The 26,574-nt window shown below is 44.2% G+C and overlaps 1 protein-coding gene across 1 annotated transcript; it reads left to right on the forward strand.

The window, feature by feature from the left end:
- Nucleotides 1–577: 577 nt before the first annotated feature.
- On the forward strand, nt 578–23,971 carry lrit3a (info leucine-rich repeat, immunoglobulin-like and transmembrane domains 3a). The gene is made up of 4 exons (XM_063188309.1): nt 578–732; nt 4,418–4,881; nt 19,102–19,407; nt 22,902–23,971. The coding sequence occupies exons 1-4, from the start codon at nt 578–580 to the stop codon at nt 23,969–23,971; spliced, it is 1,995 nt and encodes a 664-aa protein (XP_063044379.1).
- Nucleotides 23,972–26,574: the final 2,603 nt, after the last annotated feature.

Here is a 26,574-nt window from a genome sequence, read left to right on the forward strand (position 1 = left end):
GAACTCTTCTCTTCTCTTCCCTCCTGCTGGCTGCCTCAGGTGTGTGTTCTTCTGGCTGATTAGCGTTTGGCCCTAATACTAATTATTCCCCCACTCCTCCCACAGAGCCGAGCGACCTACTCAGCTTGGAGAAATCCCTCTGCCTAATCCCTCCTCAGCACACACACACACACACACACGTACACACACACACACGTACACACACACACACACACACACACACACACACACACACACACACACACACACACCCCTCCCTCCTTGCCCTTACCCCGCCCAGGTCAGAAGGAGATTGAAGCAGACTGGACAGCGCGGATGAACATGCTGGAATAAGACCAAAAAGTCGTTAAAAAAAACAATTTAAGTATTGTTTTCGATGGCAGTTGGAAGACATTGGGCCTGGTTGTGACAGGAATCTTTTTTTAAACCGCAAATCCTTTTTGCATTTAAGTGAGGACCTGCGTTTGTGACTTCTGGTCCTCCCATGAGTGCGGCTGGGCTTTCCACCACCGCTCCTCATCCTGGCTCTGCGGTTCTGCACTGTGAGGCTCCTCCAGGCCTTGGCTGGGTCTGAACCATGCATCCGCACGCCTCCTCGCCACAACTCCTGCTGTTCTTCCTCCTCTCCACCCTCCTCCTCCTCCTCCTTCAGGGCCCCGGCCCGGGCCTCTGCTTCTGCCCATCCCAGTGTACCTGCGTGTTCCACGGACGCAGCGACGGCGCGGGCTTCAGGTAAGAAGCCGCTTTGCGCTCTCTCTCTCGCTCACCCTCCAGGTGTCCGTTAAGCTGCCTTTGCCCTTCACTACGGACACAATGGCAGCGACTATCATCCTGAATAATTACGTAGAAATAACTCACTTTACACGGTTTGGTATGGTAGGTTAACATTTGGTTAAATTATCTAGGTTGTGCTTTGGCCAAATAGTGTTGAGTTGCAGTGAGAAACACACACAACTGCCACACACATGTACTGTATGTATTGGCTGATTTTACCATTTATACATTTTCATCAGCTGCTGCAATGTAGGCCCTACAATACACTTTCATTTGTATATCACAATCAACATGTTCTTTATTGATTTATGCCAGGTTGAATTTCAGTTGTGCTGAAGGATATGACAAATGATCAAATCTACTGTTTTGAATCATGGCGTGAATATTGAGCAAACATCATAGCATCATGTGTTACTCTGATCCCAGCCATGCACATGCAGTAGGTGACTTCAGGTAGGCCTAGATAAGGTGTCATTAGGTCAGCTATCTAAGGTCACAGCTATTTGGTCACCCAGCTGCATAGTTATGAAGGAGGGCGTTATGAATGATACTCTACTCTACTCTAAACAATCTTCCGTAAACCCAATAGTGATTCTGTACCTGAATTTATTACGTACACTGTAACAAATAGCTGTTTATTTACGGCAATTCTGCAACAGCATTCTACTGTTTTTCGAAGAAACAGACAACTACTGTGAAAATATTACTTTGAGTCACATATTGAGCATAAACAGTAAGTACTGCACAATAGCAGTATTCGCCGTTGTGGAAAAAACTAGAGATGCACCGGATCCTGATTTTTAGGATCCTGCCGGATACCAGATCCACTGCTTAAGATCCTGCCGGATCCGGAACCGGATACCGGATCCTACAAAAGGGTTGAAACATATAGTCTACTCGCACACGTGGGCCCTTTTTATTACGTTGGCGCAAACTATTTTTTAGACTCATTGGCTTATTGCCACACTGCCTGCAATAGCCGCTTCCGAAGGGATTTCACTCCATGCAGTGATTGGGGTTGTGAAAGACTGAAAAGCCTAGGCTAGACATGCACCAGACCCTGATTTTTAGGTAACATGCCGGATACCGGATCCACTGCTTAAGATCCTGCCGGACCCGGATCCTGTGAAAAACTCTATTATCCTGACGGATCCGGAACCGGAACCGGATCCGGTGCATCTCTAGAAAATAAGTTATTTTAGGCAGCACCATTGAAACCCATTCATCCTCCACTTGTCCGTGATCACCATCAAACTTCAATACCACCTGAAGAACTGAAGTCATTCTGACTGGTTAAAGATTATCTGATACTATCAAGCATGATGAAACAATTTCTAAGGAAACTACAATACTTAATAAAAAGTGCTTGATGCAGCAAAGTGTGTGTAGCACATGCATTTTGATAGTGATGAAAGTGTGAATGGCTGAAACATTTTAAGAACTTGTAACACTCTTGCAACAAGCAGCCCCATCTAAACCAATCTGCTAATCAGTGCCTGGCCTCACCTGAGTAGGGCTGTTATGCCATTATTAAACTACGGGCGTCACCTGCCAAGGGCCTGATGACTCTGGTCACATGGTACTCTTGCACCTGTATATAAATCTGGACTATCAACATTTCAGTTGCTTGCCTGCCTGCTGGCTGGCCTGCATGGCACAGCATAGCACTTGTTTGCCTACAAGCTTGCCTACAAGCTTTCTTACATGCTTGCACACTTTCCTCTTTGTGAAAGCTTGCTGTATGTGGCATCATTTGTGGCATTGTTGCATATAATGTGCCTGCTGCAAATTAGGCATTGCTTTGAGAGCTAGCTTGTAGTGCTGCTTGTTTGCTGTGCTTCTTGGTGCAAAATATTTTTTTAAAGACTGACCAATGCTATATTCATCATTGGCTCATCAAGAGATACAGTAAAAAGCCCACCTTGCACACTATCATTGTAACATAGCACTACGTACTCTGAAATTTTATTCATGCCCACACTTTCAAAGGACCACCGCAAACCATTTTCTCAATACAGCATAGCGCCATAGTATCATGCTCAAGGCACTCCAGTCATGGTGAACGATGGGAGGGTGGGGTGGTAACATGGCCAGGGTACCACAGTTATGGAGAATGATGGGTGGGTTGGGAAGTTGCCATGGCCATATTCATGAATACAACTATGACCCAGTATTTGCCTGTCATCACACAGTACAATTCAACTTTTTAACTGAAATGTACTGTTATTTTACTTATAGTACTGCATAAATATTGTAGAGCACTTTTAGTTTAACAATACTAATACTGTGAACGTTCTGTAGAGTACTGTTATTTAACAGTTCAATTGCTGCTGAAAAAATGTTATATACTGTGATACATTAAACAGCAATGAGCTGTATTTGATTTTTGGTGTGAAATAACAGTAGAATTACAGGTAAATATAATTGCCAGTAACTGCCGTTATTTTGCAGGGAAATTTTCTTAGAGTGTAGTATATGATCATTCTTTTTTACATCTGCCTTTTTCTCAGTCCATCTATTAGTGGCACATTAACATAGATGAATACATTAAATGAGATTGGATTTATTGGTTTTCTCAGACTTAAACAGGAGCCATTGGTGGCCAGTTGTTTACCAAAGGGTTCAAGTGTTTGGTTTGTATGTGCTTGTATAAATGTACAAAACAGAAATAAATATCTAAATCACAAAATCTAAAGAAACATTTAAACTAATATATATGTACATTCTATTCCCAAAACGGCCGTTAGCATATTAGTCAACTTAGCATGGCTAAATTATATAGCCTAGATAAAATAAGGCTACTTCACTCAATTTGCTGTTATTCACTTTTACCCTACTGGGTAAAGCAGAGAGATTCCCATGAAAACTCAAGCGACAGCAAAAGTACTGTATATTTGTGAGCCGCCCGTCTTCTGATTGAATCACCACCGAGATCACCACTTCAGCAAGACATTCATTTTGTTTTCCACATTCTCTGTTTTCACATGAAATGGTCTAGCATCCCAGACAACTAACGATCTTGACACACACCTGCCACATCCCATTTAACAGTGCTTGCATTAAGTTTCGCAGTACCTGCTAATTGTTCAAGAAATACATATTTCATGATGTGTACATCATGGCCTACGCTTGCCATGCAATCAATTTCTCCACTCATTGTGAATGTCTCAAAAGAAAGTTGAAAAGCTAGCCTATGTAAACATCAGTGAACTGGTCATCTAGCATACAGGGCATTTTACAGGTGGGCTAACAGTCCTCAGAGGCCGATGCTGTTGTTTCTTTACATGTTTTTAAGAGACCGGTCCATCTTTAACATAAACAATGGACTGAGCCTATTATACGTAATATGAATGGATCTCTGCATAATGGCATTGTCCTTTAATGTGGTGTGTGTGTGTGTGTGTGTGTGTGTGTGTGTGTGTGTGTGCGTGTGTGTGCGTGCGTGTGCGTGCGTGTGCGTGCGTGTGCGTGTGCGTGCGTGTGCGTGCGTGCATGCGTGTGTGTTTGACTGTGCATCTGTGTGTGTCTGACTGTGCATCTGTGTGTGTGTGTGTGTGTGTGTGTGTGTGTGTGTGTGTGTGTGTGTGTGTGTGTGTGTGTGTGTGTGTGTGTGTGTGTGTGTGTGTTCTTGTGAGTACCCCAGGTCAGTGCTCTGTAATGATCCAGACATGGGCGACATCCCCGTGAATGTCCCCCTGGACACGGCCAAGCTGCGGGTGGAGAAGACAGCGGTGCGCCGCATCCCAGGCGAGGCCTTCTACTACCTGCCGGAACTGCGCTACCTGTGGATTACCTACAACTCCATCACATCCGTCGACACCTCCAGCTTTTACAACCTCAAGGTGTTGCACGAGCTGAGGCTGGACGGTAACCAGATCGCGGCCTTCCCCTGGGAGTCGCTACGAGAGATGCCCAGCCTGCGGACGCTAGACCTCCACAACAATCGGCTAGCCAGCATTCCCGCGGAGGCCATCCCCTACCTGGTCAACATCACCTACCTGGACATCTCCAGCAACAAGCTGGTCACGCTTCCTTCCGACTTGCTGGACCTCTGGCCGCCCTTCTCAGGGGCTGCTCCCAAGACCAACGACAGCAAGATCGTTTTGGGTAAGTGGGACGACCGACCACATTATCAGAGGTGTCAAATATCAATGTAAAAATAAATTCATGGTGTAAGTTCAACTCCAACGCATGATATTACATAGCTGTTACACCATTTAGAAAATGGATTATTTCATATCTTCATCCACTTGTGACAGGATGAATTAATTGTCTGGGAGGGGCTGTATGGTTCTGTATTGCATCTTCAGTATTGCTCCCCATGTGTCATACCCAGAATGGTGGAGCACCAAAGTGCTTACCGGCGAACCACCCTTGTTCAAATGCCCGTGGGCTCCGCACATGCCTGTGTTACCCGGATGAACCTGCTGATGTCCATCTTGTAATCACGGTTTTCTGTGAAAATTAGGTGCGGGAATTGCCACCAGCAGGGTTGTCAGTCGGCCTGAATGCACCATTTTGGATAGGCTAATGCTTTATACAACTCAATAAAGTTGGTGGTAATTGTTCGATACGTTATTCCAGGGTAGTATTATAGACATAAGGAAAGGAACTGTCTGAAAGTGCTTCTTCTGCTGGGAAGAAGCGTGAACCTGTGACTTTTCAATGTAGGAAATGGAGAATAAACTTGTTGTGTACCGTGACCACTGTTGCTGTGGCATGTTAAGTTGCTGGGGTTGTTGAGGGGTCACAATGAAAAGCAATGGGTCATATGAAACAGCTGGGGATGTTTTACAACTGCATCACTGATGATCTGCACTGATCAATATTCACATAATGGGCCATCCGGGCGTTCAACTCTTTAAACACGAATCTGCCCCTTTTGGGGAAAACGAAAGACCTTTCCCATCGACTTACATGTAGATGTACATTATTCAAATAGAAATCCTACAGGCAGACAGACACAAAAAACACATCAGATGAGTCAACTTCAGTATGAATTGGTAATACATTCCTGTCTGTGACTTTGAATAGCATGTAGGTACAAACGCTACACACGCTATCGTTTGCAAGTAGTGTTTTCTATAGTAGGCCTATTGCTGCAGTCACTAAGTTAACCTCAGTCATTGTGCTAACTATTGTATTCTGTAACTCGAAGTTGTCAACCTGCTAAATGGCAAAGTGCTGAGTAGTCCAATTGATCTGATACAATTTATGTTACTGCCTGTAAGTAGGATTTATGTTTGAATTATATATTTTGACATAATTATATATTTACGGTCAGGCCAGGTCCGTGTAGTCCCCCACTCTGAGGCGTAGTGCAAAAACCCCTAGCAAACACAGCTTTGAACCCTTTTTTGAAATCATTCCACTGATGTCCAATGATCAGCTACATCTCCATCCAGCCATGCAGCTGCCAGTTCTCTTTTGCCTGATTAGTCTGCTATGAACTGTTGTGCTGGAACGAAAAGTGTCAACCTGGGTCAGCCATCCTAATTATAGTCCTGACATTCGATTCGAAGTACGTCAGGCCTGCAGGTCCCTCAGGTCAACCTGCTATGCATGCCACCTCAGGTGCTGTCACCAAACTCAAGTAATCTTTGATTACACGGTATCTTATACAGGACTGGGCTGTGATCAAAAAAAAGTTTGAGGCCCCCTCATTTTTGTGGCCCTCTCTAAAATTGTGGGCCAATCTGCAAAAAAATACAAAAAAGCCCCAACAACATCAGCCCCCGAGGAGTGTCGGCCCACCAGGAAATGCCCTGTGTGCCAGATCACCAGTCCCGGCCTGTGCATATGTAATAGTCCACACATTAATGTTAAATAAGAGGAAGAATTGAATTTAGAAAGACAGTGTGATAAAGAGATGGAATAGGCTCGGGAAATGACCCTGGCCGAATTCGAACCTGGGCCCTCATGGATGCGTTGGCCATTTATGGTATGGTACATTAGTGCAACCATGCCAACCATGCACACAGTGTGTGTTGTGCAGGGATCTATCAAGCATATCATTTGCAAAGAAGACATAGGGGTGGTGAAGATCAAATTTTGCCTAAAAAAATCTAATTCTGCCATGCACAAGCAGAGGAGTGGGTCACCAAGGAGCTTAGATGCTGTGTGAGTGTGCAGGGTGCACTGAACTTTATGATAAAAGGCAGAGACAGATTTATTATTGCATACGTGTGTGTGTGTGTGTGTGTGTGCATGTGTGTGTGTGTGTATGTGTGTGTGTGTGTGTGTGTGTGTGTGTGTGTGTGTGTGTGTGTGTGTGTGTGTGTGTGTGTGTGTGTGTGTGTGTGTGTGTGTGTGTGTGTGTGCACTGTGTATTGCGAAGATAAAGTGTGTGTGTGTGTGTGTGTGTGTGTGTGTGTGTGTGTGTGTGTGTGTGTGTGTGTGTGTGTGTGTGTGTGTGTGTGTGTGTGCACTGTGTGTTGCGAAGATAAAGTGTGTATTTCAGCAGCGGAAAACCAGTTGTGGTTGTTGGGTGTATTTTAAAGTATTCGTCCAGTTGTCAAAGAGAGAGAGAGAGATTTCAGTGTGTATTCCTCTATTAGCTTGATTCAGTGCTACTTCACTGCACGATACATTGGAATTAAATTAAGCCCATAGATGAGATGAATAATTAAACTGAATGGACATACAACTGATTTTCTTGTGAGAAAAAAACGCTCTGAGAAATTGATCCATTGTATCCCATAGACATGATAACATACAGTAGGCCTATATAATACAATACCTTACCTAAATAGCCAATAAAATAAACATTATATCTATCTATTGTTAAATTATACTTTATGTATGATTGACATTTTTACTTGACTTTGTGTGAATTTCAATGTCTCCACCCCTTTCAAAGAGTGACATACTCTTTCATTCAGGGTCATGCTGCGATGCTGACATGATTAAGCTGTATAGTATAGAGTAGCCTGTTGAAGAGGTTTTTTCCACCACTGCCATCCTTTTGCGCGCCCAATCACTTATCACCATTGCCTGTTAGCAAGCTGTGTAGACTGCTTAGGACAACACAGGAGTAGATGGTTTATGAGCTTGGCTGATTCTTTAATAGCCTATATACACTCACCGGCCACTCCATTAGGAACACCTCTCTAATGCTGGGTTGGACCCCCTTTTGCCTTCAGAACTGCCTGAACTGCCTACAACAAAACTCGGGTAGGCTGTGGCATTCCAACAAAGATAAATTGGTACTAATTGGTCCAAATTGTGCTAAGAAAATGTCCTTATGCCATTATATCCCCAGCCTGAAAGGGTTGACCCATGTTTTCATGCTGTTGACGCCAAATTCGGACCATTCTACCTGAGTGTTGCAGTAGATATCAAGACTCATCAGACCAGGCAACATTTTTCCGATCTTCTAGTGCCGTTTATGGTGAGCCTGTGTAAATTGTTGCCTCATTTTCGTGTTCTTAGCTGATAGGAGTGGCCCTAAATGTGGCTTTCTGCAGCTATAGCCCATTTGCCTCAAGATTTGATGTGCTGTGTAATCAGGGATTCTCTTATGCATACCTCGGTTGTAATCAGAGGCGCATCTTGCCACCAGGCAAGGCTTGCAGCCGCTTGGGGCCCCCAAGCCCCTAGATAGTGAATAACAGCCCACACTTTACCACAGTAGTGGTGATTTTGTTTCAAATGTTCACTCTCTTGCAATTTTGCTTGGGGTCCCATCTGATCCTAGAATTGCCTCGGTTGTAATGAATGTTTTTTTTACTTAATGTTGCCTTCGTATCAACTCAAACCAGTATGGCTATTCTCCTCTGACCTCTGCCATCAACAAGCCATTTTTGCCCACAGAATCGCTGCTCACTGCATTTTCTTTTTCTTTTTCGTACCATTCTTTGTAAGCCCAAAAGATGGTTGTGCGTGAATATTTCAGTAGATCAGCCATTTCTGACATTCTCAAATCAGGCCCTTCCGCACCCACAGCCATCCCATGTTAAAAGTAATTTAAAAATCCTTTCTTCCACATTATAATGGTCAGTTTAAACTCTATCAGATCATCTCGGCCATGTCTACATGCACAAATGCATCGAGTTGCCACCATGTGATTGGCTGATCAGAAATTTGCCTCAATGAACAGTTGTAACAGGTGTTCCTAATGTAGTCGCCGGTGAGTGTTTATATTTAGGGGTTTTATCTTGTGTGCCTTTATTATTTGACAGGATAGTGGAGAACAGACAGGAAAGGGTCGGGAGAGAGAAGGGGAAGAATCAGGAAATGATCTGGAGCCGGAATCGAACTCGGGTCCCCGGTGCACTAGACCACTGGACCATGTTGCCTCCGCCTTTTTTTTAAACCAGAGGCCCCAGTGTCCACTGCTGGCTGGCACTGGTCTTTTTGAAGAGATGTAGAGGTACTGTACTGTATGCTAGGCATAACTGATCGACAGTGGAGGCCAATGGATAGTTTGAGGTCAGTGGCGCTAATCCAGTCGGAACAGCCGGCTGTGCTCGGCAGGCGAAGGAGAAGGGGGATTAGGATTGAGCAGCAGGAGAATACACACACAGTTCCCAGGGGACGGGTGGCCAAACTGTAAACATATCAACCACACCTGTTTGCACCCCCCACCCCAGGAACATTGTCTGTTCTCCAGAGAGGTTTTTCTTTTTTTTAACATTAACAAGTCATTTGTTTTTAGTAGTGCACAACTAAGGGACACAACTTCTTTTTCTGATACAGACATTTATCGCTGTATTGTAACTGTATTGTGTGTTTGAAAATGGCATGTCCTGCTGCCATGTAGGGCTCTGTTACAGACAAAGCATGCCTTCTTTGACAAAATCTACCTTGAGAGTTGCCATACAAATATTTGTCTGGAAATGTTCTATTCAGATATGTAGCTGAGGGCTGTGAGTGGGCCCAAACTGTTGTTATGGTTCTCTGCACTACCTTGGCCAATGTACGACACCATCAGAGGGGGTCACACACACCTGTAGTTGTTTTTTTTACTCCACCATATGTCTAGTTTACAATAAGAGATGTTAATATTGCTGCAAATTGTCCCATGGGCGTTTTTCAGTGGTCGTCTTGGAAACTGCTGTAATGCTATAACCAATCAAACAACCATTTTTTGTTAGCGTTGCAGCCATTCTGCTGTCTGCTCTGTACTGCCAAAGCCCCAAAACAGGGCAAGAAAACCTTGCGTTGTGATTGGTGGGCATGGACAAGGGCCTGTTGTGGTGGTGACCAACTTGCCAGGCAAAAAGTGTTTTTGGTCGTTAGGTGGATTTGTCTGCTTTTATAGCCATTTATTAAGCATGGATTCACATCCTTAAGTCCAATAGTCCAATAGTCCTTTTCTGTCAGTCAAATAGTCATTTCCTTCATAGATACTTAATGAAAGTTCAGAGCAAATTTAGTTACCAAAGGCAACTTCATCAAGCTAAAAAAGGAACGGGCTAAAAATGTAACTAGCATTAGTGTTGTGGATGTGCTCAGTTATGACAAGCATTGGCTCTGGAGGAGCAGCCAATCAGAGGGCACATTTGGTACATCGGAGACCCAGGTCTGGCGTGGGGTGGAGCAACTCTTCTCCTCTTCACTACAAATGGTGTCAGAGTGACATAGATTGCTGTGAGGCCATCAAGAACTGTGTGAGACACAATTTGATATTATGGACCCTTGGGTGAGGTCTCCCTGGACCAAGGGACCCAAGTATGTGAATCCTTGAGGGGAAAAGTATGGTGTTACATGAGAGACCACCTGAGTGCGTGAAGCGTAAGGCTCTGCTTCCTGAGGTATTACCTCTGAAGTCTGAACTCAGGACAAGGAAATCTCCTCTGCATTAATACACCACAACCACAGCACTGCCAGTCATGTGCCAAATTATTACTTAGTTGCATTTGCGAACAACTAAGATCTAAGATATAGAGACAAAAAAGTTGGTCATGGCTGATTGCTTTTTGTTTTGTACAAATAAATTGAAAGAAAGACAAAGAATAAAGAAAGATAATGTTCTTTGTTCTTGCTTCTGTTTGTCGAAATAAATGTAGAAACAACGGCCAATGCAATGATTACCTAGTACGCACATATGAAATTTGGGCTTCAGCTATAAGCCGTCCAATGTTAATGATGTGTGATGTTGACAGTGATGAAATTCTGCAAGTAACACGGTGCATGTACTGCTCTAGGCCTGTGCACACCATCCACTTCCGACAGCATTGCAGAGCAACGTCAGGTCTGACAATGTTGGCAGCTAGTGGTGTCAACAATGATCGATTCGGCGATCCGAATCGATCCGGGGCATGGACGATCCAGATCCAGATCCGGCAAGTTCCAGAATCAATCCGGCAATTTTTTTAAGTTGCAATTACTTCCATGGATATTTCGGGAGCAAATGAATGTTAAATTAAATAAAAACACTTCAAAACATTGTAAGACTGATACAGACTGATACAGAAAACAGCCAATAAATTGTTGCTCAGTATCTGACTACTTGTATTTCCTCATCATGGCTGAACATTTGCTTTGCGTTCAGTAGAAATGTAATGCATTGCAATGCATTGTAGAATTGAATCGAATCGGATTGGATCTAATAGAATCGAATCGAATTGGATCTACTACCTCCCGAATCGTGATCGAATCGGATCGTGAGGGCAGTGCCGATCCACACCACTATTGGTAGCCCCCGCGCACTTATGCAGCACACATTATGCAGCACACAAGCATGGCATGTGGATTCAGTAATGTATTTCAATGAGGCGTAGACAAAAAATAGACTGCCATTGTAATCAACCACTGTTGTCAGCAGACATCGGTGCTGGTGAGTGGGGTGTTGTATTGAAAACAATGGAATCAAATGGTGGCAGAGCTGTGCTCTCCACTTTGCCAGAGCCAGTGTGCAGTGGCCTTGAGGAGTTTGTGTAACACACAACGTTAGAGGTTTTCGTTGATCGTTGAACGTTTTTCTGATCGCTAAAGATCCTTTTTTTGTAACTTAAGCTGGCTTAAGTTTTTGCAAAACTCTTCACACAAAATGGTTCGCTAAATTCTACATACATTTCTAATTATTTTTTGTACCAAATCGTTAACACACCCATCAGTTTACAAGCACACATTGCAGCAACTAGACACAGGCAGTAAAATTTACATTTTGTGGAGGTTATAGAACTCTAGGAGTATGTTTATTATTTGGAAATTGTGTGTGAAGTAGTGAATTGTGTTCACACAGTTATGCAAAACAGTTTTTGTGCTATTACTTTGGTTAATTTTTTGATTATAGGTTTGCGAATCTGTGTGAAGAGTTCCACAAAAGCAGACAAAGTTACAAAAATGTGCTTTAGCAAACAGAAAAAAAATGTAATGCCATGCCAACCTCTGGGCCAGCATATGTTGCTGGCACAACAGGGATCAGGGGACTTTTTACAGGCACTGGCCTGTCTGGGCACAGGGCACCCATGTCTTCAAGGCCTTGGTTTTTTGCTGTCCTGTAGAATTCACACATTAATTCCCGATGGGCTAAATTTATAGCCTAGTAAACTAGCCCCACCCGCCAGCGGGCAAAATTATTATACAATTATTATACAAAGCCCCAGGCACTGAAACTGTTGGAACAATCACAATGCAGGAGATTTGTTTCTAATCTTTGGATGCAAATCGAGCTTGGTTTTGGTCAAAGCGTTGGCCCATGGGCACAGACAACGTTTGAAAAACAACGGGTTGTTCCCTTGAACATGTCTTATTGATTGGGGCCAGACTAAATATTCACATTTAACCTCACATTTAGTCTGACTTGCCAGGCTACTAAATTTAGCTTCCTATAGAATGAACATGTATTCCATGATTGAGATAAATTTAGCATCCTAGAATTAGCACATATTCCATGATTGTGCTAAATTTGGCTTTGTATAGAATTAACAGGTATTCCATGATTGTGCTAAATTTGGCTTCGTATAGAATTAACAGGTATTCCCTTATTGTGCTAAATTTAGCTTCCTATAGAATTAACACATAGCCTTTTCCCTGATTGTGCTAAATTTAGGCATGGGAAGGTTTTCTTTTCTTAAGTACAAGTTAAGCTGGTAATGGAGTTTCCGGGAAGAATGAGTGTTTGCATCTTTGTGCTCTGTGCTCTGTGCTCTGTGCTGTGTGTGTGTGTGTGTGTGTGTGTGTGTGTGTGTGTGTGTGTGTGTGTGTGTGTGTGTGTGTGTGTGTGTGTGTGTGTGTGTGTGTGTGTGTGTGTGTGTGTGTGTGTGTGCAACCGTATCTCACTCATTTCGTGAAGTATTCACGAAAAAAATAGATTAATTTTCGTGGTGCATTGACGTTATTGCCCGTTTTTCGTGGTAGGGCAACGAAACGCTGCCTATCCACTTGAATTGCCCGACTGTTGCCTAGCCACCCACTAGTTTGATGCCCTTTCCGTAGCCTACCGTCACATGGTAATCAAACATTTCAAACAAGCAATTTAGGGTTAGGTTTAGGGTCAAGGTTAGGGTTAAGGTTAGGGTTAGGGTTAGGTTTAGGGTTAAGTAGGGTTAAGGTTAGGGTTAGGGTTAGGTTTAGGTTTAGGTTTAGGGGACATAAGGCGTAAGCAGAGAGAGTAGAGAGAGAGAGGTTCCATTGGCCCATTGTTTCCTGGTTCTATTATGGCCCCCTTTAGGCAGACCTAGGCAGACCTAAAGACTGTTCTATTCATTGTAGGAGTATTATGACACGGCCCTTTAGGCAGACCGGAACCTGGTCGCGTTAGGTGCCCATAGAAACCTATTATGTTGGCATATCTCTATATACTTAAAGAATCTCTGGCGTAAGTACCGAAAGGGCGTCGAATTAGTGAGTCCCGAGTGTATCAGCAGTGTTCTGTCAGCACCCCCTCCCTGCCCCTGCAGACGCTTGGATAACCATAGCAGCAGTGGGGCAATTCAAGTGAATAGGCAGCGTTTCGTTGCCCTACCACGAAAAACGGGCAATAACGTCAATGCACCACGAAAATTAATCTATTTTTTTCGTGAAGACTTTACGAAAGGCGTGAGATAGGGCTCGTGTGTGTGTGTGTGTGTGTGTGTGTGTGTGTGTGTGTGTGTGTGTGTGTGTGTGTGTGTGTGTGTGTGTGTGTGTGTGTGTGTGTGTGTGTGTCAGGGGTGGAAGTTTACAATTTTTCCCACCAGTGTGGCACCACCAGTAGATTCTAAAAGGTCATGAATTCAGTTACAGTGATGCCCCATTTCCTGGTGTCTGTCTGTCTGTCTGTCTGTCTGTGTGTGTGTGTGTGTGTGTGTGTGTGTGTGTGTGTGTGTGTGTGTGTGTGTGTGTGTGTGTGTGTGTGTGTGTCTGTCTGTGTGTGTGTCTGTCTGTCTGTCTGTCTGTCTGTCTGTCTGTCTGTCTGTCTGTCTGCCTGCCTGCCTGTCTGTCTGCCTGTCTGTTAGTTTGAGTGTTTCTGAGCATATCTCCAATTTTTTGAGTGTTGGGGACCTGAGCTATTTCTTAAAAAAAAAAAAAAGTAGTAGTAGCTAGTATCCATAAATAGGCAGTGTTCACTTAGTGTATTTTGTCAAAATGTTTTCCGGGTACCAGCAATATGGTGCCATAGCTGTTTGAAGTCCAAATGCATTTTGCGTTGAAACCTGTCTCTTAATTGCCAGTATTTGACAGACAAGTTGAAAAACTCCTGCACACTGACCCTGTCGCTGTTTTACACAATGTTTCGATCTTAGACCGGTATCAGGTAAAATTTGGGTCTTTAGCAGAAAGAGAGAGGTTCACTTACACAATTTGAAGTGATTACAGCGTTTGGTTGCTTGTACATTGTTTCTAGATTTTGATTGATTTGATTTGAGGGTGGGGGGTCAAGCACTTTGACTATGTACATAGGCTGCTACTACTTCTACTTCAAACTATTCAGTGTTGTTACTCCACAGTATTTCATTGCCTTCAATGACAATGACCATAAACTTTTTTGAATCTCTTAAATCTCTTGAATCTCTTGTTGAGTGAGACGCTTTTCCCATTCATCCAATGCCCAGTTTGTAAGTGGGACCCACACTTCACTAGCCTGGGAGAAAGCCGACTGTTTGGCCAAAATCTTTGGGGAGAAGCACATAGGGCTACATCGCAAGGCTAACACTTCATTGCCATGAAGGGCAATTGGCTCCATCATTGAATGGACAAATGTGGATCGTAATTTCAACAGGTTTTTATGTCACATTTGGTGTTCGGTGCTCTCTCTCTCTCTTTTTCTCTCTCTGTTGCTCTCTCTCTCTCTCTCTCTCTCTCTGAGAAGGCACCATCTCAGTTGATGGTCGACACTTTGTGTGAGTGTGATCTCATTTCTCATTTCTGTCAAGTACCTTAAAGCTAAGCTTAGCTGGCAAAGGTGCTTCTGCAAATGCTTTGTGTGTGTGTGTGTGTGTGTGTGTGTGTGTGTGTGTGTGTGTGTGTGTGTGTGTGTGTGTGTGTGTGTGTGTGTGTGTGTGTGTGTGTGTGTGTGTGTGTGTGTGTGTGTGTGTTTGCGCTTGCGAGCATGTATGCGTGTGTGCGTGTGTCGGTGTGTGCGTGTGAGAGAGAAAGAGAAAGAGAAAGAGAGAGGGGGTGAGTGTGTGTACCATGTATAAATGTGTATTTTGTGTGCTTCATATGTCTCTCTCTCTCTTTGCGTACAGGCACATGTACGCTCGTGTGTGTGTGTGTGCGTGCGGGTGTGTGTTTGTGCGTGCGTGCGTGCGTGTGTGTGTGTGTGTTTGCCTGGGTGCTGATGCATGTCTAAAGCCAAGTGGATGAAGCGGGACCACTTACAGTGGTGTAAGTTTCCATCCTAAGCAGGACTAATACCATTTGTGTTAAACAGCCACACACCCCCTACACACACCGACATAAATACATGTGTTACACCTGTGTGAGAAGGTCATTTTCAAACACAAGTAAAGGTGCCACTGCTGCGTGTTTGTGAAGGTATCTTTCCCCCTGCCAAAAAAAAAAGGAAAACGTAATATGTACACAGGGGCGTAGCAGCAAATTGTGGGCCATATGTCCAATCAGCTCCAATGGACCCCCCACCGATATATAATCAGACACGGCCTATATACATGGGGCCCTGCAGCTCAGTTACACTTTACGTAACTGTGCAACACCCCTGTATGTACACTTTACATTTCTGTAAAGTAGAAGTTTATTCAAATTCACGAGGTAGCACTTCATTTTAATGGGTCACTATTACAGTGTACTTACTGTTACTGCATAGTGTCCTCAATGTGTAGGCTACGGTTGTAGCCTATTTACATAATTACACAACTTATTGTCATGAAATTACATGTGATACATATAGCGCTGTACCTAATGAGGTAAGTGCACTCTAACAATGGCCCCTTACAATAAAGTGTTAACATTAATTTATTAGTGTAATCGAATTAATATCATTAGTTCATCACCACCTTCTCAAACTGACATCTACTCTGGTCCAGGCACCGCTGAAAACAAGAGTGAAGTGAAGTGAAAGCCCAACTGGGAAACTCCAACTCCCCAATTCCCCAACTCCACAATTGTAATTGTGGCACAGCACTCCACAGCACACAAGTGTTCACTGCACACTGCACACAACAAAATTGCATGTATGCCTCACTCATGCAAGGGGGCAGCCCCCAATGGCGCCCCAAGGGAGCAGTGCGGTGTGGCAGTACCATGCTCAGGGACAGGTACCTCAGTCATGGAGGAGGATGGGGGAGAGCACTGCTTAACTACTCCTCCCACCAACATGGCTAATCGGGAGTCCAACCGGCAACCTTTGGGCTACAAGTCTGATGCCCTAACCGCTTACCCATGACTGCCCACAAGTAACGCACTGCCCAAGAGTAACACATTGGCATAACTGCCATAACATTGGCATAATTCCATCGGCATAACAGCACATTGTGGGCCCTTGTGAGTTTGAATAATGGAAAGGACCCTTAAAGACTCTGGCTAACATTAATATCTCTTTATTTTCAAATCGCCCTTCCATTAGCCTTCTTCAGTGTGACTGACATCATAGTACCGTTTTGAAGCGAAGCACGTTTTGTGGTATCTAAAGGCTACACAGTAGGCCTATGTGCCAGGGGATTGCAATACACCTGCTTTGATTGCATTTCAATTTTCATTGTTCAACAGTGTCTGATGCTATGGAGGAAAACCCATCAGGAACCAGGGAAATTTAAGTGTTTCCCTCGACTGGATCAGGCAGAATTTCTGTCATGGACCACACTGGTGGCTAATTAACCCCTTAGCACAGAGCCTCTGTTAAACTTATTGTCACTGAAAGGGTAATGACCAAGTCCTAATCGGTTTCTTAACACTCTGCATTGTAATAACAACGCTGTTATGATGTAGTTGAATGTTTTCAGCAAAGACTGAATAGGCCCGTTGACGGGCCCACCTGCAGTAAGAGGCTACGAGGAGAGAGTGGTTTGATTTACAACGATGATCCATCGGCTCACAGTGCGATCTTTGCATAGTACTGCGCTACATATTTTCAACGTGAATTCATTTTACAGTATTGTGGGTACATGATGCAATGCAATCAGCCCTTGCAGCGCGTGGTGCCATTGCAGCGCATGCAAAAGTTCAAAACGTTCCAAGTTTATACCAATTTACCTTGTGTCGACTCGCAACCATATCGTGAAGCAAAATGCCCAATGGTACAGCAAGAGCCAGAGGCGGAATGTATAGTAGTTCAGTCACAATACAGAACAGTTTCTTTTCTTTCTTTTTTTTTGGAATATTTTTTCAGGGGCTTTAATGCCTTTATTTGTCAGGACAGTCGAAGATGATGACAGGAAGCGAATGGGACAGAGAGACAGGGGAGGATCGGGAAATGACCCCGGCTGGACTCGAACCGGGGTCAACCTGAGTGGGCATGCAAGCCCAAATGTGCGCTGCGCCACAATACCCCCAATACAGAACAGTTTCACCACACTTAATGCCTACACTTCAAATGTGTCAGGACAGGGAAGCCTTTTGGGGTTACGAGGTGAAGTTCGCACTCACATGTCCCACGTGGATCACTGGCCTTATTTTAATTTCAACCAGAAGCATACAGAGGCATTTGACAGAGACAGGTTAAACCCTGATCTTTGGCATCACAAAAAGAAACCCAACATGGACTTATGCAAGAGGCGTGAATGTAACAGTATGCATGTCTTTAGATGTGGATATAGCAGGCAGGTGCAAACAGACACACACACACACACACACACACACACACACACACACACACACACACACACACACACACACACACACACACACACACACACACACACACACACACACACACACACACACACACACACACACACACAGTGTTTTAACTCCCAGACTTCGACAGCTGTCTTACCCTGTCTGCTTCTGTTGTGACAGCCAACAGCCAGTATATTGTGTGTGCGTGTGCGTGTGCGTGTGCGTGTGTGTGTGTGTGTGTGTGTGTGTGTGTGTGTGTGTGTGTGTGTGTGTGTGTGTGTGTGTGTGTGTGTGTGTGTGTGTGTGTGTGTGTGTGTGTGTGTGTGTGTGTGTGTGTGTGTGTGTGTGTGTGTGTGCGTGTGCGTGTGCGTGTGCGTGTGCGTGTGCGTGTGTGTATGTGCATAAGGTGTTGCTGCCTGACCCAGCCCAAACTCATGATGAGACCCTGTTGTTTGCAGTACTCTAATAGGCCCATAGCACAACCAAATTTGAATTATAATGTACTGTACTGTAATTTGAACACCATGATTGAAATATATTTATCTGAAGAAAATCTAATATGTGTCCAATGTATGTATTTTCACCTATTATATATATCTGGATAATTTCTTTTTTTTTTCGTTCAAAGAGGGAGATATGGCATTTTGTGCATCTGAATATTGTGCTGTGTATTTCATGGCGAATTTGGTTTCAGCACACATAACCTTTCAGCATATTGTCTGCTATCCCAGTCTGAGGTTTTGGAAATTGTCAAGGAGTCAGTGTTTTTACAAATTAGTTTTTAAAAAGTGTCAGTGAGATGGACTGAATCCTTATTTCATGACACGTACTGAATTGGGGGGCTTTAAGATGATTCTGTCCCGGCCTGAGTCCAGGCCGTCAGCCGGCCTGGTAGTGGGACTAGGCAATTGCCTAGGGCCCAGCCAAAATTTGCCTTCTGTAGGGGTCCCCAATATTCATCCCCACCTTTGTAAATATCAGCAAGACCCAGTCAAAGGGGCCCCATGTCTATATTTTGCCTAAGGCCCCCACATGGGTAGAAAAGCTGCTGGTCTGCAACAGGATTGGATGAGCACAGCATTAAGTTTCTTTTTTGGGAGGTGATATGTGTCTTTAGAGTCATATCGTGACACCCCATATCCTTTTGTTGCCTTCTCTTAGGTCTTCAAGACAATCCCTGGTACTGTGACTGCAAGATCTCCAAGGTCATTGAGCTGTCCAAGATGGTGGACACTCCCATCATTCTGATGGACGCCTTCTTGGCCTGCGGCGGGCCCGAGAACCTAGCGGGAGTTCTGTTCCAGCGGGCTGAGCTGGACCAGTGCTCCAAGCCCACGGTGCTGACATCGGCCACAAAGATCACCTCTGCAGAGGGCAGCAACGTGCTGCTGCGCTGTGACGCCAACGGCTACCCCACTCCCGACCTCACCTGGACCAGGGCTGACGGCTCCGCCTTCAACCACACGGGTGAGACACCTGAGATACACAAGTTAAGATCCTTTCATGTAGAGCAGTGGTCTCCAAATGGTGGCCCGTGGCTCAGATCTGGCCCGGGAATGGAAAACATTTGACCCGCCATGAGGTTGGAACAAATGAAAACATGCTATCTATGGCCATGTGGACAGACGATTTGCTTGGCCCTTAGCCTCATTTGCGCTACTTAATTTGGCCCTTGGGGAACAATAAATGAAGACCACTGTTGTAGAGCCTTAATTTTCCTTTGGCCATTAATAAAGTTTACTCTACTCTACTCTATTAGAGCCTGTTAGTACCAACATGGTACACAGTAAAACATGCGGTGTTCAACTCTGTAGAGAGTAATCTGTGACCCAATGCCATCTACAAGGTGTTAAATTGACTGTGAATAAATGATAGATGGATGAATTAATTCTTTTTTATTGTCCACAAGTGTGGAAACTTGCTTTCAGTTTCACTATATAAAATATATATAGAAATAATACCCCAAATACCACTACAAATAATATGGAATACCAATGTAGGTAATACATAAAATAAAGCTCATCTTGGTTTGCAAAAGAGGCATACTTGTTGGATGTTTTAATGGAATCAAAACAAATTTCCCTTTTGGGACAATAAAAGCAATCTAATCTAATCTAATTTGGTAGGCTACTTGCATACACTTGTTGTACAATGCCTCACTGAGGATAAGGGCTCAAATTTGCAATGCAGAGGATGCAAAGGGTTGCTGATAATCCCCATTGCTTTACTTCTAATATTATCGATGTACAGTACATAGTGTCCAGGCTTATCTGTGGTCTCCCTATAATCGTTGTGTCCATCCCTCCCCTGGATGTTTAAATTGCTATATTATGGAAGCCCAGAGGTGACATGGGGGGAGGTGTTTCTGTACCATACCACACAAATTGAACGTTAAGACACTTTCCAATAGACTTAATATAGTTTCAATGATAGAATTGCTACCCCAAAGCTGTTTAGTTTACACAGTAAGTTAAGGCATGAGCAATTTTAAAAACGAAATCATTAACTATTGTCTTCCTGTATTTAAATAAATAGGTATTGTGCCAAGTCTCTATCAGTTTGGTAGGCTCTTTGTTGCACATTATTTCATTTACTTGTAAATAACGTGATTGAGAACATACTTGTATACGTGTAAACACATGGTTAAAATATGCTTGCTCTCTTTTGGTGTTTTGCAATGAACACTGCAACATTTACTGTGTCATTGTAGTGAGCAAGCAATGTTGTTATGATAAGCAAGATCACTGGTGATCAACCAGATGGTTAAGGATGAACTATTTCAAATTATTACCAGTTAATAATAGCAGTGTGCAGTAATACCACCAGGGGTGTCAATCATCTTACTGTAAGAAACAAAATATCCTGCCATACCATATACATGTGCTTGAGCCAAGCATTTCCTGAACCAATTAATCCTGTTGAGTGCACAAATCATTAGACAGAAAGATCATCACAGATGTACAAGAATATGAAACAACAAGAGAAAGCAAGTCGTCATCAGTTAACACCCATTAAACCAAACAAAACACCCCCACCAGTTACAGCGGCAGAAAAAAACTAACTTACTTTGTACAACCCTTACGGGTTTTTTTTTTACGGAGTAAAAATGCCTGTGCAGTGACTCCATTAGTACTGTACAATGATTGTACCTTAATCGCCTTGGTCAGGTATGATGGATGGTTACAGGTTGTGAGGTAATGAAAGTAATCCATAGTGAGCATGTAGGTCACCTGTTACTACCAAGCTTAATGGTGGCCATATGGGGCAGTGCAGTGGTTAGTGCAGTATCTAGGTCACTGGCCACCACCCAAGTAAAATGCTGATGAAGCTGGACAGATTATTCTGGAATTTTGTGTGTGTGTGTGTGTGTGTGTGTGTGTGTGTGTGTGTGTGTGTGTGTGTGTGTGTGTGTGTGTGTGTGTGTGTGTGTGTGTGTGTGTGTGTGTGTGTGTGTGTGTGTGTGTGTGTGTGCGCGTGCGCATGTTGAGGAGAAAGGTATTAAACCCTGCATCATTAGTCATAATTAAATACATTGTTGAACAAATGACATGATAATAACAAATAATAACAATAACAATAACAACAATAATAATAATAACAATAACAATAATAATAATAATAATAATATCTAATAATAATAATATCTAATTACTTGTAAGTTGTTGTAAACAAGACAAGAAGACAAGAAGTGATCACATTTTGTTGATCATGATCATGTGTGTGTGTGTGTGTGTGTGTGTGTTTGTGCGCACGCGCGCGCGCGCGCGTGCGTGCGTGTGTGTGTGTGTGTGTGTGTGTGTGTGTGTGTGTTTGTGTGTGTGTGTGTGTGTGTGTGTGTGTGTGTGTGTGTGTGTGTGTGTGTGTGTGTGTTATTGTGTGTTATGTGTTATTGCACCATCGCTGTTCTCCATCTTCATTGCCATCATCCTTCATCTTACAGGGAATTAGGGAGTCAAAATCATGTACAGGGCTGATGAACTTCTCAACATAAACAGATTCAGGGCCAAAGGTCAAACCACTGCCACATGCATCACAGAGCTGCAGTATGCAAATGACAATGCTATTGTAGCCCTCTCAGAAGAAGACGTGCAATACACCATGAATGCCTTTGCACAAGCATACAAACAGCTTGGTCTGATGTGTGTTGTCTCCGTGCATGACTTAAGCCCTAACACAGGCCTGTATTAGTGATGACGCAAGACATTGCACTATCCTGCCTACAACCCAGCTGAACTCACCAAGACTCCTGGCCCCAAAAGAAGGAGAGGGTGAAAGAAAGACAGAAGGAAAAAGGTAGACAGACATAAGGATAGAGGCAGACAGACAGAAGGAGAGAGTCAGACAGACAGACAGAGGTAGTGAAATAGTGAGAGGGGTGGCGGGCGTCACCATGGGTTCTGACCATCTGAGAAAGGGAATCAGATGATAAAAACAACACACACGATTTCATCAAGGAGTATCCAATTAGTAATTAGTCTTAGAACTGTGTATTGGATACTCTTGGGTAAAATCCATGAAAAATGGACATTACTCATCCTAGCAAGGTTAGAACAATTCACTTTGAGAAATAGTCATAGATTTGGTTTCTTATGTTCTCTCTACCATTTGAAGTGTCTGTGTTTATGTGTGAAAGTGTGTATTCTCTAGGCAAACCAAAAAATACTGTGATGACAACATAGACATCAGCAGAATGGAGCTGGTGCAGGAACCGACACTGGCACCATTCTGGTTGCCCTTAGAGCAATAGTGTGTGTCATGAAGGTCAGGACAGGTACCTTGTCACTATTATGTGCATCATGAAATGACTCAAAGCTTCTGCTCGTATTTACTTAGTGGTTGCTTACCTCATTGTTTACTCATCTTATGACTTCTACTTGTTGTTGTCTTATTCAATGTGCATCTGTTTGTCATGTGTCTGCCTTGACCATTTTGTTGTCTCTGCTTGCCTGCTGCCTCTCCAGTTGTGCAGGAGTCTCCAGGAGAGGGGGTCCGCTGGTCCATCATCAGCCTGCATGGGATCCTCTTCAAGGACGCTGGAGACTACCGCTGCAGGGCCAAGAACGTGGCGGGTAGAGCAGATGCGTTTTTCACCCTCTCTGTGGCAGGGGAGGGCGCCTCTACCACAGCGCCGCCCCAGTCAACAGTGAGGACTACCGAGCCAGCGTCCCCCTCCACCGCAGTCACAGAACCAACGCCCCTCTCTTCTCCTGCCTCGTCAGCGCCCCCAAAGACCACCATCAGCACCACAACGGCCACGACCCCTAGGACAACAAAAAAGGGGCCCGGGCCCGGTGGTGGGATCCAACGCTCTCCCCCCGCCTCCAAGATGCAGCAGGGGAAGGGGGGAAAGGGGTCATCTGATGCAGAAGATGACAACAAAACTGTAAAGAAGCCCCTGGACTCCAAACCGGGCCTGCGGGACGTGCAGGTGGTAGAGGAGGGGGTGGACAGTGCCGTGGTGGTGTGGGTGGCAGAGGGGATGCCGAGCGATGCCCCCGTCTCCATCCTGTGCTCCCCCACTGGGGGGGAAGAGGGGGAGGAGATCAGCATTAGCTCACAGGCCGGCCGTGGCAAGGAGCTCATGGAGAACCTCATCCCCATGCAGGACTACAAGGTGTGCTTGTCCACCAAGGCCACGCCACCTGGCAAGGAGCAATGTGTGGAGTTCTCCACACTCGGGGAAGGAGAGGAGGAGAGTGACCTACTGCTGATTGCCAGCATCATTGCCTGTATGGTGGCCGTGCCTCTCATCTTTTTCCTCATCTACAAGATCCTCTCCCTCTGCTGCAGCAGGACCAGTAGCAGGAGAGGTGGAGAGGAAGGGGAGGAGGAGGACCTTTCCAAGGAGTCCTACGTCAAGTTTGAAACTCTGAACTTGAAACAGAGGACATTGAATGGTCAGGTGCCGACGCACGACCTCTGGTCTCGGAGACACACAGAGTCGGAGAGGATGCTGCTGTGCTCGAGATCTAGCATTGACTCGCAGCTAACGTACAAGAGCGACAGCTCGCGGTCAGAGTACTTATGCTAACAAGGCCTGGTGAGGTCAGATATGATGGAGGCGTGGATGCAGGACAGACTCATGTTTATGAGTGTTCCTGGGATGGTGATTTTCCCATCCACCTCTGAGACTGATGGTCTGAAATTGACTGTCAGGCCGTTTCAGAATGGTTCCCACACTTCCCATCACCTGTTGTTTGGGCCAGGTTCTGCGTCGCTGTGCTAATGGATTAGTTCCAGTAAAAGCCAGTGTCGCGAACCAGTGTTGTGTGGATAGGCTAAGCCTCCTGTCAGGTTCCTTGAGATTAAAAGATTAAGGACAGTGAGGAAGTAAATGAGAAGTCACAGGCAAATGGGGCTTTTACTAGTTCAACGGAGAAGGCGAGACTTCCTGTATTTTTTTTAAAGAACAGTTCAGGTACTTGTATGTACTACAAGAAGTGCTGGACGACACTGAAACTGGCAGGGGATAAATGCTCTCGTTTGCTTGCTTCATTGGGAAATTGTTCAGGAACGGTTCAGAAATTTGACCTGAAAAAATGATTTGGTGACAGGGCAGGACGGACAGTTTAAGGTTCACAAGAAACTATTCAATGAGGTCACATGAGCCATATTTTGTTACTCAAAGCATTGTGTACCGAATCTTTGAGGTCAGCATTTCTACAATGCAACCTCATAGGGCCTTAATGAATTTACAAAATATAGACACACTTTTAACAGTTCTATGGGGGTGTTTGCCCACACCGCTTGGAGTGATTGTAAATTATTTGTGAAATGATCCGACAAGAACAATACCTGTAGTGAGACAAGGTTTGGATGTTAATATTCGTAGATCAAGCAAATCTACTTAGAACCAGTGACTGGGTATAGGTTGGGTCTAAACTCTCTCTCTCTCTCTCTCTCTCTCTCTCTCTCTCTCTCTCTCTCTCTGAGCGAGCTGTCTAATGGCTCCAATCTCACCGGAACAGTGCATTTGAATGTTTAGACCTAGTACTTAGGCTACACAGATTATCACCATGGCCAAATGACTGCCATTGTAGAATAGCATAGACCTCCATCAGGAGAAACATGGTGTAGTTAAATCAAAGTAAGTAAAATCAATTACATTGCCTTATGAATTTGCATTTTCTAAGTGTTTTTTTAAGAAAACATTTTAAGATGTGAATATAAGTACTATGATAGAATGATGGTTGTTTTCTTATTTGTTTTATTGTGTTGATTGATACTTGTTTGTTACTGCTGAATAAAATATTTATTAATTACATTGTGCATTTTGATTTGATGAGTGAAATGTTCCTCTTGCAGATGACCCATAGAAGGAACTGAGCATTGCCAGAGTTGGTCTTGTAGTTGTAGTCCATGTTTTGTTATTATCCAATATACAATTGACCTCTCACTAAGGATCCCTGTACAGACACAAACACAATCTCTCTCTCTCTCTCTCTCTCTCTCTCTCTCTCTCTCTCTCTCTCTCTCTCTCTCTCTCTCTCTCTCTCTCTCTCTCTCTCACACACACACACACACACACACACACACACACACACACACACACACACACACACACACACACACACACACACACACACACACACACACACACACACACACCATATAGCCTGTTCACATGGGGCACCTCTGTTACATCAGTACATTAAACACCTGCTGGTGGAAAGCATGACATGTCTGCTTCCTGACAGCAGTGGAAGTATAGGACTCACACACAAACACACACGCAAGCACGCACACGCACGCGCAGTACCTATAGCATGACTTGTATTTTTTAACTTGTGCACTTGTTGCACACACGTGTGTGTGTGTGTGTGTGTGTGTGTGTGTGTGTGTGTGTGTGTGTGTGTGTGTGTGTGTGTGTGTGTGTGTGTGTGTGTGTGTGTGTGTGTGCGTGCGTGCGTGCGTGTGCGTGCGTGCATGTGTGCGTGCGTGCATGTGTGCGTGTGTGCATGTGTGCATGTGTCCTGGCCTGTGTAATGAAAAAAAGATGTTATGTTCACATAACACATGAGTCACAGTCCTCTGGATGTGTTAACATGGCATGATGATGTTCCCATGAATACACTTCCCCATTACACACACACACACACACACACACACACACACACACACACACACACACACACACACACACACACACACACATACAGACACAGAGAGAGAGAGAGGGGGGGAGAGAGAGAGAGAGAGAGAGAGAGAGAGAGAGAGAGAGAGAGAGAGAGAAGAGAGAGAGAGAGAGAGAGAGAGAGAGAGAGAGAGAGAGAGAGAGAGAGAGAGACCAGCTGCAGAGAGCTGATCAGATTTAGTTCTGCCAGCTGTTGTGTTGCCATGGCAGTTGCTGTCATGGTTACACAGCCACACATCCCATCCTACCTCACCTGCTTCAAAAACTCCAACATTACCCTGTCTGACTGTCCATTCCTCTGTCATCTACATCATTCTCACAGTCCGTCAGAGCTCATAAAATTCCTCACAAAATCTTAAACAGGGTAATCAAAATAAATCTGCTCCAACATTACATAGGTAGCCCATGCTTTGACAATGTTTTTCAGTTGTTTTTGGCGCATTTCTTGGGTTGGTATTTGCAAAACAGTTTTTACATTCATCACAGAAATTGCTACAAAT

The sequence above is a fragment of the Engraulis encrasicolus genome, chromosome 22, assembly GCF_034702125.1.
Source record: "Engraulis encrasicolus isolate BLACKSEA-1 chromosome 22, IST_EnEncr_1.0, whole genome shotgun sequence".
Lineage (NCBI taxonomy): Eukaryota > Metazoa > Chordata > Actinopteri > Clupeiformes > Engraulidae > Engraulis > Engraulis encrasicolus.

Bases quoted from the DNA above. Each gene is read 5' to 3' on its own strand.
- lrit3a (XM_063188309.1), top strand. From the start codon at position 578: ATGCATCCGCACGCCTCCTCGCCACAACTCCTGCTGTTCTTCCTCCTC. The intron at 733-4,417 runs GTAAGAAGCCGC...TGAGTACCCCAG, and splicing joins AGCGACGGCGCGGGCTTCAG to GTCAGTGCTCTGTAATGATC. The intron at 4,882-19,101 runs GTAAGTGGGACG...GCCTTCTCTTAG, and splicing joins CGACAGCAAGATCGTTTTGG to GTCTTCAAGACAATCCCTGG.